General features: G+C 32.7%; 2 protein-coding genes across 2 annotated transcripts in view; both read right to left on the bottom strand.

Annotated features, from left to right (window-relative positions):
* LOC128160635 (uncharacterized) overlaps nucleotides 1–13,550 on the bottom strand; it is a 27,885-nt gene extending 14,335 nt beyond the window's left edge. Inside the window, exons 1-7 of the mRNA XM_052823990.1 lie at nucleotides 13,426–13,550; nucleotides 12,326–12,834; nucleotides 11,714–12,013; nucleotides 8,293–8,450; nucleotides 7,157–7,281; nucleotides 5,439–5,947; nucleotides 4,784–5,139 (exon numbers count right to left, since the gene is read on the bottom strand). Of these exons, the coding sequence (XP_052679950.1) occupies nucleotides 4,784–5,139; nucleotides 5,439–5,947; nucleotides 7,157–7,281; nucleotides 8,293–8,450; nucleotides 11,714–12,013; nucleotides 12,326–12,834; nucleotides 13,426–13,532 (2,064 nt within the window). The 5' untranslated portion in view covers nucleotides 13,533–13,550. The remainder of the gene's footprint in view (nucleotides 1–4,783; nucleotides 5,140–5,438; nucleotides 5,948–7,156; nucleotides 7,282–8,292; nucleotides 8,451–11,713; nucleotides 12,014–12,325; nucleotides 12,835–13,425) is intronic.
* Nucleotides 13,534–15,029, bottom strand: LOC128160915 (uncharacterized). Its single transcript, XM_052824208.1, has 4 exons — nucleotides 14,907–15,029; nucleotides 14,013–14,173; nucleotides 13,731–13,787; nucleotides 13,534–13,572 (listed from the first exon to the last, which is right to left on the bottom strand). Exons 1-4 carry the CDS (start codon nucleotides 14,983–14,985, stop codon nucleotides 13,534–13,536), a joined length of 336 nt encoding a protein of 111 aa, XP_052680168.1. The 5' UTR covers nucleotides 14,986–15,029.

The raw sequence follows: 15,029 nt of genomic DNA, 5'->3' as shown, positions 1-15,029 counted from the left end.
AATATTTATGATTTTTGTGTAAAATGAAGACTTAATAAAAAGATATAAATTGACAGAAAAGCTAATATATTGACCATTTAATAAGAGAGAAAAACTGATTTTAGTGATTTTTCACAAAAATCAGTGTATAGAATGGGCGCTTTAAAAAGCCTATAAAAATAAAGTTTGATAGGCAAAATCATATTTTAAAATCATATTCTGAAACCCAAGTATCATATCATTAGTTTACATTAGTGAAAAAAATCCAACATTAATGTTATTGTTTTTAAAATGCTAAATCAGAGTCATTAATCTGCAGCAATTCTGAATTGCGCAACATGTGATATTTTCCTAGGCCAGTATTACGCCAAAAATATAGTCCCTGTTAGATTGTAAACTTTGATTACTTTTTCTATGCCAAGATATACGATAATAAAAAAGAAAGAAAAATATTCAATTTTAATTTCCTTCCATCTTGATTTAATGAACAATTAATCAATTTTACGTTTGACAAGTCGAAAACCAGAGAAGACTCCTTCCTTAATGTAGAAATCGATAATCTTTTTCTCCTCAAGTTTGTCATTCTTGTAATAAACAAACTAACTATTTTTAACTGTCTTTAACCAGTTCGTCCAATTTAAAACATTGATAAATGCACAAACAATTCACACATAAATATATCTATTTCGATGTTGATTTACAATGAAAAAAAAATCAACCAAAAAATGTATGGACTTCAAGTTTAATTAATTTTTTTTCATTAACCATTCTAGTGATACCTGTATCAAATGAAGGTTGATAAAATAAATGTTAAGCAGTAAAAAAATATACTAGTATATATATATATATATATATATATATATATATATATATATATATATATATATATATATATATATATATATATATATATATATACATGTATATACCTCATTAGTCTCAACCAATTATCTACACAACGTCTTTTAACTTTAAAATGATTTCATTTATATCCGTCAGAGGTATAAGAAACATTTGATGATGAATATTCGTCATGTAATGAACAACAGAAATATTTTTTTTTAAAACTTGGAAATTGCGAAGTTAATGTGATAAGCTTTGTGCACGATATCGCTATAATCACGAAAAAAATATTGTATATATACCAATTAACAGTTTTATTAAAAGTAAAATTAATATTGACATAGTTAAAGTAATATTGACATAATAAAAGTGTTATTGACATAGTAAAAGAAATAATGACATAGTAAAAGTGTTATTGACTATATTTTTTTACCATGTCGTTGACAGTGAGCAGAGTCAAATCAGCATACACCAGAACTTTTTTGTTCGGTCTCTGTTGAGTGGAATAACTTGAAAAGAGCTCCGTTCTTAATGCTGTCTCAAGGGTTATCGAGTAGACACTTTGACCAAAAGTCACGGTCGTGCAAAAACCTATAAGGCGAAGAAACAGACAGACGCGAAAGTGTAGGGACGTGTCGAATGATGCTATTATAATATGATATTATAATCTGTTCCAAGATATCTATGCCGCACATTTTCTTTTATTGTTCTATATTTATGAATACCTCTGTGTTCAAACGATGTTCATTCAATAGCATGAAAAAGTCCAAAGAGTTCCCTTTTGAACACCCCCTCTAAACGACAAAAAAAAAATAAAAATAAAAAGTCTACAGGGATTTTCCTTTGCATAAGAGATGAATTATCTGGATGATAATTCCGTGTGACTTCCAAACGGAGAAAAGAAGTAAATATTCCCCATAAAAAAATCTCCGTAAGAAATCGGTTTTCGTTCCTTTGAATTTTTATGAGTGAAAAACGATAATGTTACAATGAGGATATCTTGGAAATTTTCTTTCGATTTTAATTGCACTTCTACTTCTGTGTAGTTTTATCAAAAATTGTCAAAATATGTGGCATAAATATCTTGGGACAGACTCTAAAATATCATTCACCCTGGAAGAATGGTGAGCACACATTAAGGCAAATGGTAAAATCAAATACTTATCGGGGTGGGGGGGGGGACATCGTGTTATGATTGTTTGGACTCTATAAATGAAATAAACTTTGATTAAAATAATTAAGACTCAAATAGAATTTAACCTGAAATGAATGCGTATAAGTGATACTGATTACATTAAAATACTAAGTAAGTGGGATTTTTTCATAATGTGTCTCCGGTTTGAAGTAGAAAATGAAAAACGAAAAAAAAAATCTCTATGTTCGCATGGTACATTGGTAAGATCATTTTGATCGAATTTCATTCTACATGTATTATAAGATGGCTAAGCGAAGGGAGTGTAGAATATGACATATGGTATTCAGATGAATCAATGTTTGAAAATCTAATGTCTACTGGCCACATTACGTAAAATTCTCTTTTTTCAATTATACATGTACCTGTATCAAGTGAAGAAGGATAAAGATTGACTTAAGTTGGTGCAGAAACTGATATTCTGTCAAATTTAAAAAATGGAATAATTTGAAGCATGTACTTATTTATCTCAAATCAAAGATTGGAAGGGAAGGGGCAACCTCGACCGCTAACCGTTTTTAGAATCACAATGATTTTGTCAATTATTTTTGTAAAAAATCGAATATTGAATTGGTTAATTGTGACATGACAATAGATACTCACTGCAAACTACGAACACAATTTTGTATATTTTCTTGTTGACTTCCATAATTATCCTTGTAGCATATATATAATTATAAGGTCGTTCCGTTTGAGTATAAAACAACACTGTTTAATAAATCAAAGTAAAGGGGAGATTAGAAGATTAGAAGAAATTACAATCTTCAAAACACGAAGACGTGATTATAGAAATGTGTGAGATTAAAACATTAAAACTAGCAAGGGGGTTTAAAAAAAATGAAACCAGTTTGTCATTCGCTTCACAAATGATCAGTCTTTTAATGGTCGTACGTACGTAAGTACTAAGTATTGGCGGATCTTTTATGTATGAATTTGCAAAACTGGAGAAAATCCTCGAGATTTTGAGCTGCTCGTAGACGTGCCAGATTTTGCATGCACAACGAGACTCATCGGAGTCTGATTAATGTTTAGGAATGTTATTATAGAGATTATTCACGGTAACATTTGAAACTAGAGTTGATTTGAATTTAATAAAAAGCAAACCTATCCAATAAAAAAGTAAGATGTTATAGTCATTTTCGATTTATGTTGCTGATTGAACACAAAGCCAAGGATGCTGATTTCCTGAAGTAAATAAGGAGGTAGACAATTAAGCGACAAATTTCATTTTAATTGGTCAAAATTTAAAATTGTGTCTCAACACGTTTGGTCAATGTGCAAGATATGGGGGTATGAAAAATTTACTTTGTCGCAAGTACAAAAGGGTGTTTTAGCAATACATTCTCAACAAAATTACAGGGACATGCACTTTTCACATGGACACAGCTTATTGAAACTTTGACAAAGCAGTTGAGATATATAAGTAACTGTTTTTGGTAAACCAAAACCTCTAATATTTACTCCGAAATCATTGCCTGTATGAAGAAATCAGACTTTAACTAAATGGAATACTAGTAATAGTTGTGATTTCATCATTTCTGTCTGCTTAAAAAATTGATGCTGGATTATGTCGGTCGTAGTTGTACTATGCATGTCCCTGTAATGTCGTAATCTGAATAATTAAACAATAAAATACGTTTTCTTTGGTGATTCATGCGGGATATGAATTTAAGGTCGCGTGATTGCAAAAAAAAAAAAAAACAACAACAACAACAAAAAAAACCCCGCGGGTTATGGATTTTTTGCTGCAATGATCGCTACCTTCATAACCCGAATGAATTACAAAAGAAAGCATTTTATTGTTTATATTTACATCTTTCTTTTAACAAATTAATAAATTTATTGTAAAATGTAAGTGAAATGAACTCAATTACTGTTAACGTACAACAGTACGTTATCTAAAAGACACAGCCAAATTGTCTCCTATGGGAATCATGATTTTTTCGTGCAGTCCGTGATTTTTCTTAGGTCGTTGGAGGTCTCGACAAATCGACATTTAAATGGGGCGTGTAGATTTCAGTCCGACTGTTTCCATAGAGCTATGAAGTAAGTATAAGTTTTCGTAAGAAATAGAGGAAATGGTACTTGGTAGATGTAAATATACAGGAATGAATAAATGATGAATGTCATTGTACGCAGTTGCTTGAATTATTCCTATTTCTCTTCCTGTAGTTACCTGTTGAGTTTGTCTCATTATTGCTCATTAATATTAGTGTTGACGTATGAAATACAAACCCAATGAGAATCTATGAGAAAAGCAAATCTACAGTCTCGACGAAACAAATTCGTTTCATTGACCAACAGCATTTTATTTCGTTAAAATGAGGTCAAGATTATTGAATTGTCAGATAATAGACATGTTTATGAACGTGTGTAATTTATTTCCTTTCATAATAACTTAAGAAATTAATTTGACACTTTGATTTAAATTTCAATAAGACAACTGGTTTACATTATTACGTAACAATCGATACTGCATTATACATGTAAAGTTATTTTTTAACGCTTCTTTTTTCCTTTTTTAAATTTATTTTTCATGAAGTACAGCAAGTGCCATAAATAAACAACGTTTTTATCAACAGTAAAATTAGCTGATGGTCTGTATATGTACCTCGCGGTCAAAAAAAAAATTCGAATGGACGACCTGCAGCTACAACAAAATAAACTAAGTGGATTTTTTAAAAACTTTATCTGTTCATGTTATCAACATCCTGATTAGTCATGGAGTTAAATCCATTAATACTGGTTAATTTTCAAAGATATGATTACAATAAAAGCTGCTGTTGACACTGTAATTGTAGCCATGAACACAATGAAGAAGAACTTATCGAGAAGACGTGCCAGCTCCTTCCACGTCAATTCTTCTTCACAAATAGTGACATCATCACCTACATCCGGTGTTTTCTCGATGGGCTTGTTGTCTTGCATGCACATTGGCTCTATTTTCGTTCGTTTTTGCCCAGGTTTCGTTCGTCTTTTGCAGAAGCATGTTTGTAGACAACATGCAAACGACTGTAAGGCAGATGGGATCCCTCTGTCTTCCGAGGTGTGGTATACGTTGATAACGATAATGACGAAGAGTACAGCAATGGTTGCCACGGCCAAAGTAGATGCCAGGTAGATTGCTGGAAAAAATGAATAAAAAGGGAGAGCTCGTGTGGTAACATTTCCAAAGAGCTACTTATTACTGAAGAAACCCAACCACTTGTGTGAATTGAGTGTGAACAGGAAATAGGAAACCCCGAAATCATTACAATTTTTTTTAGATCATAATGGACTTCATTTAAAGAAATAGAAAAAAAAGAAACATACGTTGGATCTTTTAAGAACACATGTATTTATAATTTGGTTTACTAGGCTGGCATATTTTTAAAAACCTGAAATTATCTATACTCACATATGAAGCAAATTGAGACAGATGTACTTGGTATGTTTTCTAGAATCATCGACAGATACACAGCATATGCCAGAAGAACCGTCAGAGAATACCCCATCTTTTCGCCAGAGTCCACGTGGAGTTTAAAGGCCATGGGTATCAAGAAGGCCATTAATGCAACAGGAAACATTGTGTTCAACACGTGAAACAAAGGTCGTCTGCGCATGTTCACTCGAAATATCACTTTGGTAAAGAGTTCGCCATCCTCCATTTTATTTTGTGGTTTCTCACTTTCCACTGAAAGCAATTCCCACTCTCCATTTTCAGTATAGTACATCAACGATACTGGGTTCTTTTCCAACTGCAGTTGAATTTCGATTGCCGTGTAGCCAGCGGTTGTGATTCGTATTTCACAGGATTGGTAATCTAGAGGGTAGAACCGTATGTCGGATTCACAGTTCACTTTATAAATCGCGGGCGTGCTCCAACGTATCTTTCCATTCATACGCATTCTCATAGGTGTGTACAAATCAGTGATGACAGATAAGTCTTCAACTCTGCAACAGAAAAGTAGTCGTTTCTAAACTTTAATACATACTTACATGTAGTAATAAATACAGGTTTTTTGGCATGTGATACAGATGACATCACACAACTCATATCGACCTCCGGTGCTGATACAGGTTATCAGCCCTAGGGCTGATACGGATCTGTAGCACACCCCTTGCGGAACTCTGCCTTTTTTCCGTTTCGGCATTTGTGCATGTTTACAGATGAAAAATCAAATTTTTCGTGCAGTCGACATTTTTAAATGCAGTTAAAATCTTCAGTTTTGAAGCATTTAATTTTAAAACACGAGCAAATTCCCGTTCTGTAGCTACATGTTTGGTAAAACAATAAGATCTCACATTTTTATTAAATACATGTACAAACTACTTTTAAATAATATTTAAAGTCAATCTGTTCAAGTTGATGCCTTTTTACATAATTTATTACTAAGTATGTAATAAATATGATAATAAATACCCTTTTTCCATTTCACAGCCTGAATCAGCCCTCGACCAATATCATCCCTTGGGCCTTCGGCCCTCGGGCTGATATTGGAGTCTTGGGCTGATACAGGCTGTGATATGCAAAAGGGTATGTATTATTCTCTATTTCTTTGAATGATGACGCACAATTTTACTAATATGAATTTTCGGGCTTTTCAATCTGACAAAAATTCCGAGCTATAGATGGACAACCCACCTTTGAATGGCGTGTTGTGTAATATCGAAAAATAGAATATTAACGCTATTAAAGTCTACAATGCATTATGCATCAGTAACTTGAAAATCACATCCAAGCATTTCTTATCAAACAAATGATAATAAAGTTTAGTCTACGCCAGTACTGGCACTAGTATTTAGATTGAAAATTTTGCCATTAATTCCAAACGCTACCGCTGAAGAAGTAGCGCTTTGGTATAATCAATGAGAGCGAATCAGTCTTATCGAACGCTGATATAAGAACAAATATGACAATAAAAAATATCTACATTGTAACAGTTCTTGTCATCACATGAATAAAATCTGACTATTTACAGGGTATTTATACATGTAGATATATTTTCTTGAAAAACAATGCATCGAATATATCGATTATTTTCTAGTACTAGATTTTGTCGGCGGTAATGGTTGTGCTGAGGTCCAAAAACTGTTTCACTTCCAGTTTGCTAACTGCATAGGAGAGTTGATTAAAATCAACTCCCAAATATCACAACTTACGAGTTTTCTACATAAATGGAGGGTTTCCAGACATGTTGCTCATTGCTGAACATGAAACGAATGCTACTGTAGTCCTGGGAAAGACCTGCTCCTGCATTCCAAGCCATTCTACTGTCTATCCATGTCTACGAAAGTAGAAGTTTGTGTTGGTTACTGTTCGATGCAATCATCAATAAATGGGAATACTGACAGCTGCTCCGGTATTTATGTTTTTAAATCACGCCCCGCCGTCAGCAACTTTCCTCATGTCAATACTTGACCTCATGTCTGCGTTTTGACCAAAAATTCATGCACTTTTCTTTTTAGGATTTGAGCTGAGGACTGAGTTGAGTGATTTGAAAATGTTGGTGACGACAGGGCATAAGATTCTCGAAGAGGCAATCCATTTGCTTTGCTTTCAAATGTTACGATTTGCTTACATTTAAATACTTCCTTACATACCAATGTTAGTAAAGCAGATACTGAAAAGGTCTGATCCTTGATGTTCTATAAATGAAAAATTATCGTTAGTTAAATGCAATATTAAACAATATAAAATTATTGTAAACCCGTATATAAAGATACCCACCAAGTCGTTGACGGTCAAGAGAGTGAAGCCCACTTTCACAACAACGACTTGGGACGGTCTCTGTAGCACTGAGTACCCCGAGAACAGTTCTTCTCTCAGCTGACTCTCCAGGGCAATGCTGTAGGCTTTGGGCGCAACTGCTGGTCGCCAACAGCAAGCTCAAGTAAGTAGTATATTAGTTAGTTTACATGTGCCGAGAGAGAGAAAGAGAGGGAGAGACTTAAGCTTTGTGGCATTTTATTCGCATTGATTTTATTTAATGAACTCCTTTATTTGAAAGATTGTGGTTTCATAACCACTGACGAAATCTAAGTCACCATCTCATTATATTATTATTTCATTTTGTCTTTCTTTGGATGATAAACATTTTTGAAACCTTCAAAACTGTCTTTAAACGCATTATTTTGTTGTGTTCAGATAAAATAAAATAGATGAATGTGCAATTATATTGCACTTCAAAATATTTAATTTCGTTGATCAACATCTTCGCTAGCCAAGGGTTTCCGATATACTACGCTTCTCAGCGTGGCTAGCAAAGATGGTTGATCAACAATATAAAGATACCCACCAAGTCGTTGACGGTCAAGAGAGTGAAGCCCACTTTCACAACAACGACTTGGGACGGTCTCTGTAGCACTGAGTACCCCGAGAACAGTTCTTCTCTCAGCTGACTCTCCAGGGCAATGCTGTAGGCTTTGGGCGCAACTGCTGGTCTCCAACAGCAAGCTCAAGTAACTAGTATATTAGTTAGTTTACATGTGCCGAGAGAGAGAGAGGGGGAGACTTAAGCTTTGTGGCATTTTGTTCGCATTGATTTTATTTAATGAACTCCTTTATTTGAAAGATTGTGGTTTCATAACCACTGACGAAATCTAAGTCACCATCTCATTATCTTGTAACAAATTTTACTGTGGTTTATAATAAATTACATTGTACAATGTAATTTATTATAAATTTTGTAACAAATTTTACTGTGGTTTCGTCAATATTTGTTGAATACTAATTTTCGTGAAGTTAGTTGATGCGTTGATCATACGTATGTCTAATTTTTTTAAATTTGTCATTTTTAAGATTAAAAGGGTCACTTCCGTCTGTCAGATTTGCGGCTTGGGTAATCATGAACTAATTATCATTTTTTCTATTGAAATCTCCCTTAAAAAGCCGATCAAAGAGGATTTTCTATACAAATTAGGTGCAATTGATTTGGAGTTTCATGACACTATTGATTTCCATATCGAGTTTATTGACTAAATAATATTTTTCAACTTAAGATTTTACATAATTATTATAACGATAAAAATCTTAAGAAAATCTGATGATTTCTTAATAATTTACATGAAAATAAATTCAAATGAAGTTGAGGCAAAATTATATACGAGGATATAGAAATTGACGAACTTTTGATCTTTTTATTTGAATAATCATTTATATTTTACTCATTTACTCCTTAAGACAATTTTAAGTTGTCAGTGCGTTTGATATAGAAAATTTCTTATGGATAAAATATCGCTTTACAAAACACCAAATTGAATTAAAATATTTGTAATTCATAACTACTTACAGAAAATTAAACAGAACATCGGCAAACAAAAATAACTGTGTTGTTTTCTCCTAGTTCCCATATTTTCTCCTTTTAAATATCCTCGTTGAAACTTTTGAAAATCCTTTTCCGAGCACACATTTAATGTTTTTAACATTGTTGCAGTAACCAATGAAGTTTATTGCAGGTTTGGTGGATCAGACTCCTTTTCAGTGCAGTAAAAAAAAACAGCTCGATTTTTTTTATCCCTGGGTTTCTATACATTTTCTGTACAAGCACACAAAATATTTGACAATCTAATAATTTCAATTGTTTGTTAAATCTCTTTTATAATTAACAGTTGTTGAATTTTCCAGTCCCTATTGTACGCCATATGTAAAAAAGCAGACTGTGGGTTTCGATCACAAAACCATTTATCAAAATCAATGATCTGCATATAATGAAAATACATAGTCATTTGAGAACATTTAAAAAAAGAATAATGTCCATTCATTTTAGCATAGAGAAATTAATTGATAACTAATTCATAATTCAATTAGAGTTGAGTTTTTGTAAACACAAAGACCTAGTACAAGAAACTTAGTGTCCTTCAACCAAGGTTGAGATCTTACTACATTATCAATAAAAATGTACACACTTACCTTGGAGTCGGCGATTTAGGTTGAAGGTTTTTAATACACCTTCTTTATTTCCTAGCTTACCCTCGCCCCACACAATCTGATGTGCATAGATGTTGCACTGAGGATTGCATAATTAAGATGCTGTATTTTCTAGCGTTGTCTAGTTAAATAATCTGGGTTTTAAACATGTCTAATTCTTTACCATTGATTCCTGCTTCCTATCTAAGCAAACTTGCACGGATCATACAATCGACGGATCCTGGGGTTTTTTTATTAACAGTTCACGTGGGCCAATGAAATGACACAGTTCAGTATCCGTCCAAAGATATAATTCATTGTCTTGGATGCTTTACACGAAAACTACCACAGATTCGAATTTTGAATAAAGAATAATGGATGCATTATTTCAGGGATTCGTTGGGTACTGAATGTAATTTATTTTTGTAGAACTGGATTAACGGCGATTAATTACAATTTTTACTGAACCTTTTTTCCATTTTTAACATATTTTCTAAAGGATAATTACAAAATAATACACTGCTGTGAAACATAATTTATTTATTAAATACAGTTAGTATAGACCTCCTATTGCAATGCTATTCACACTTTAAGATACATAGAGTTGCCTGTAGATTTTTTTAAAGTTAAGTAAATCCTTTGCACATTCTAGACCATGATTTAAATTTTCTTCACTATTATTTAAATCTAATAGATACTTCTTTGAAAACTGAAATTTATTTTGAGAGGAGTAGCATGGTATGTAAGTTTTATACAATATTTCGAAAAAAATATTTCAGACCAAATTTTCTTTATCAGTTTTCAATCTCTGCCTAATTTTGATTCAATAAAACTTCTTCACAATTTCTAGTCTTAAATAAAGAATTATTTTGCTGTTTAAAATGTTTTCTGCATCTTAATTTTATTTCAAATTATATATATATATATATATATATATATATATATATATATATATATATATATATATATATATATATATATATATATATATATATATATATAAAAGAAACACTCGTAATATCTGATAATCTATTTGAAAAACTTTAAATTCAATATTTTACGAGTTATCGAGTAAATTCCTTGCAAATCATGGAAATTTCTATGCAATACATGTGTAATACATCAAAGAATAATCAAATTTTGGTCGACCATAAAACGATAATGAGGCATTGAATTCACAGCATAATTAAATTATGTAAAAATGACATTTCAAAAAATTCAGTTAAAACAACAATCGTCATTAGTTTTTTTCTCATATCATTTACATGTACGTCAAATAATTTTCTTTTTCATAAAAGGTATAGACCAATCTAAACTTTTGAAAAGTTGTCTCCCTTTGCTATGTCAAGGAGGAAAAAACCCAACGTTCCCTTCTTTATGCTGCCAAAGATTTGAACATCTATTTGGATTCAATCTCTATTTTCAAGATATGTGTGTTGGTCCATCCTTGGGCAATCAAAATGCACAACGGAAACGGATTTATTGTCAAATTAGTGCCGACAAAGTTACAAACCTCTAAACTACAAACTTAAGGCTAATGCGAGAAATCTTTGAGTTTTCCTCCAAAGATAGTGGCAAAGGAATAAAACTTGTAAGGTAAAGTTTCGATTTTTGAAATTGATACAATGAAAAAAAAGTACTTTCTTTGCAGTGAAATTCATTACATCCTTTACATTTTACATTAATTAAAAAAAAACCCTGAGTTACTTTTATATCACACTTTTAATAACTAATGATTTTCAGAGAGATGATCACAATAAACGCCGCTGTTGAGATTCCAATTGTAGCCATAAACGTAATAAAGAAGAAACGATCGAGAAGACAAGCAAGTCGTTTCCACGTCATTTCTTCCTCTTTTTCATCCTGTTTAGTGACGTCATCAACAACACCCGGTTGCTTCTCGATGGACTCTTCCGGTGATGGTGCTATTCTCGATTGTTTTTGTTCAGTTTTTCTTCCCTGTTTACAAAAGCATGACTCTAAACGAAAAGCGAACGACTCTAAAGCAGACGGGATCTCTCTGTCTTCCGAGGTGTGGTATACGTTGATGACGATAATGACGAAGAGTACAGCAATGGTTGCCACGGCCAAAGTCGATGCCAGGTAGATTGCTGGAAATATAGAATAAATGTTAGCATTTTGGTAATTTCATAAGCTATACTCGTGCATGATTATTTAACACTTTGATGTAAATAAAAATGCATGGAATTGCGAACCGAAGAACCTTGATTTTATCTGGCCTTACGAACAAGCATTCTCAAATTCTCAAACACAAGTTCTGTTCAAAGATAGAAAAAGGGGAATTAAACTATATCCTATGCAAATGAAATTTTCTAGTACATGGAGTGAACTTGCTTTACTATCTCTATTAAATAAGTGAAATATCCTATACTTACATATGAAGCAAATTGAGACAGATGTACTTGGTATGTTTTCTGAAATCATGGATAGATACACAGCATATGCCAGAAGAACAGTCAGAGAATACCCCATCTTTTCGCCAGAATCCACGTGGAGTTTAAAGGCCATGGGTATCAAGAAGGCCATCAATGCAACAGGAAACATTGTGTTCAACACGTGAAACAACGGTCGTCTGCGCATGTTCACGCGAAAAATAACTTTTGTATAAGGTTCCTCTCCCATTATTTTATCAATCGGTTTTTCGCTTTCTACTGAAAGCAATTCCCACTCTCCATTTTCAGTATAGTACATCAACGATACTGGATTAGTATCGAGCTTCAGACGAATCTCGTTAGCAGTGTAGCTTGCAGTAGTGATGATAATTTCACAGGATTGGGAGTCAAGAGGATAGAACCTTATGTCGGATTCACAGTTCACTTTATAAATTGCGGATGTACTCCATCGTATCTTTCCAAATTTACCCATCCTCATAGGTGTGTACAAATCAGTTATGACAGACAAGTCTTCAACACTACAACGCAAATGTTAATATTGGAAAGATTTCTAAAAGCAATTGATACAAGCTTTACCCAGCACTGTAGTTTTAAAAAATTATATAAGTAACACATTTTTTTTATTTTAAGAATGCTACGCCTCTGTCAAAGCACACGTGATAAACATTCGTTTTTTACGTTTGTCTCTTTGTGACATAGGCAGCGTTCTTTAAAAGACAAGACTTTACCTCTTTTTTGAAAATCCATTCAATAGCTTCAAATGTACACACTTTAATAAAACTAGTATAAACTTGGATGAATAGCGTAAATATACAGCGTAAAGCATAACCACCCAGTCTCATTAAATAAATTTTAATTCGGTGGCAATTCATTAATTCACATAATCTGATTCTCTGTGATTAAGCGTTATCAATGCAATTCAACCATTAAGAATAAGAAATTGACCCACTGACCTACACTATTTCGAATATCGTAAAATGTATCTGTTAAAATGATGCGGGAGTTTTATATATTAATCTATATACATGTATACTGTACCTAGTAAATTTTGCATTAATCTATATACATGTATACCTAGTAAATTTTGCACAGATTGTCTCTTTACTTACGAGTTTTCTACATAAATGGACGGTTTCCAGACGAACTGTTCAGTGCTAAACATGAATGGGATACTGCTGTAGTCCTGGGAAAGACCCGCGCCAGCATGCCAAGCCATTCTACTGTCTATCCATGACTAGGAATTTAAGAGATTTGATCTTGTAAGGTGAAATGAGGTTTGCAATATAAAAAAAATTGACACTTCTTCATTTAAACAAATTAAATCTGGATGTTTACAATTACAGACATTATAATTAGAGAAAGATGAGTCTAAAATAGAGATATTGTTATATCTGGAAAATAATATATTATAAACTTTAATCCATACCAGAGACAGCAACGCCGATACCGAGAAAGTCTGATCTTTGATGTTCTGTCAAGTGTAAAATCATAACCTATCCATGAATATGCCTTTTGATCGTAAAATATAATGAAAGTCCTTGACGCATATACATATATACATACATGTACTGATCAGAATAAATAAACCTAATACGTATTTTTGGAGGGGTTCCGTGTAAGTACCGCAAATATAGCTAAAGGGACGTATTTTTTCTTGTAGAATAAAATAAAATTAATAAAATTTTCTAATACCCACCAGGTCGTTGACGGTCAGAAGAGAGAAGTCCATGAAGACATCTACGATTTGGGACGGTCTCTGTAGCACCGAGTACCCCGTGAACAGTTCTTCTCTCAGCTGACTCTCCAGTGCAATGCTGTAAGGTGGGGGCTGGGCCCCAGTCTTATTCCAACAGCATGCTGATGTTAGTAGTGTAAAATTAATATTGTGGTGATTTGAAAAAACGTCATTATTATATGCTTGTGAAGAGAGAGAGAGAGAGAGAGAGAGAGAGAGACAGAGAGAGACAGAGAGAGGTAAAAGGATGGAAATGAGGGATAGACGTTAAACATGTATATTTTTAATTTAGACTGGGGGTTATTATTTATTTAGAATAAAAAATCTAGTAATTACTTTTTTTGTAACGGACTAAACTAGGAGAAGAAGTCTCTTCCCATCGTTATTTGAACGTGTCTGCAAAGCACAGAACCACTACAAATGAGAACGAAGTGTGAATTTAAGGTTTTTAATTGTTATAAACTAATTTTATTTTTTTTTAAATTTATCATCTTACGTGCCTCATAGTAATTTGATATCATTGTAATGTGACTTTCAAAATGTCGGAATAGATAATAAATAGTAGTCCTGTCCAAAACACAACATTGGATGAATATAAAAAGGACTGAACACAATTGAAAGAGTAACCAAAAATTTAGAATGAAAAAAAATATCATAGTTTTCGTTATAAAATAGATAAAAAAAGATTTAGTTCGAAATATTATATTTGGTAATGTGATTTCTCACATGTTCAGCAGATTTTTTATAATATCCCAGTTTCATTTCTCACTTATGTTTACATTCTTGAAATCGTCTACAGCTACGTAAATTAAGTTTGTATTTCTATAAGTGTTAAATGATTAAAACTATACTTACACAGAATAGAATATAATGCAGGTAGATAAATATACACTGTTCTTAATCTGAGTAGCAACTGTTTTCTGTTCAAATTCATCTTTCTTCCTATCTTTCTTTTTCACTTGTAAGTGTGAATCAGGG

The sequence above is a fragment of the Crassostrea angulata genome, chromosome 8, assembly GCF_025612915.1.
Source record: "Crassostrea angulata isolate pt1a10 chromosome 8, ASM2561291v2, whole genome shotgun sequence".
In the NCBI taxonomy this organism is placed as follows: domain Eukaryota; kingdom Metazoa; phylum Mollusca; class Bivalvia; order Ostreida; family Ostreidae; genus Magallana; species Magallana angulata.
Note: the sequence above shows the minus strand (reverse complement) of the source record. Positions and strands in the feature narration are given on the sequence as shown.

Excerpts from the sequence above, each read along its gene's own strand:
- LOC128160915 (XM_052824208.1), bottom strand. The coding sequence starts at position 14,985 with ATGAATTTGAACAGAAAACAGTTGCTACTCAGATTAAGAACAGTGTAT. Across the intron at positions 14,174-14,906 it reads TGCATTATATTCTATTCTGT|CATGCTGTTGGAATAAGACT; the intron begins GTAAGTATAGTT and ends TACTAACATCAG. Across the intron at positions 13,573-13,730 it reads TGTCTCTGGTATGGATTAAA|ATCAAATCTCTTAAATTCCT; the intron begins GTTTATAATATA and ends TCACCTTACAAG.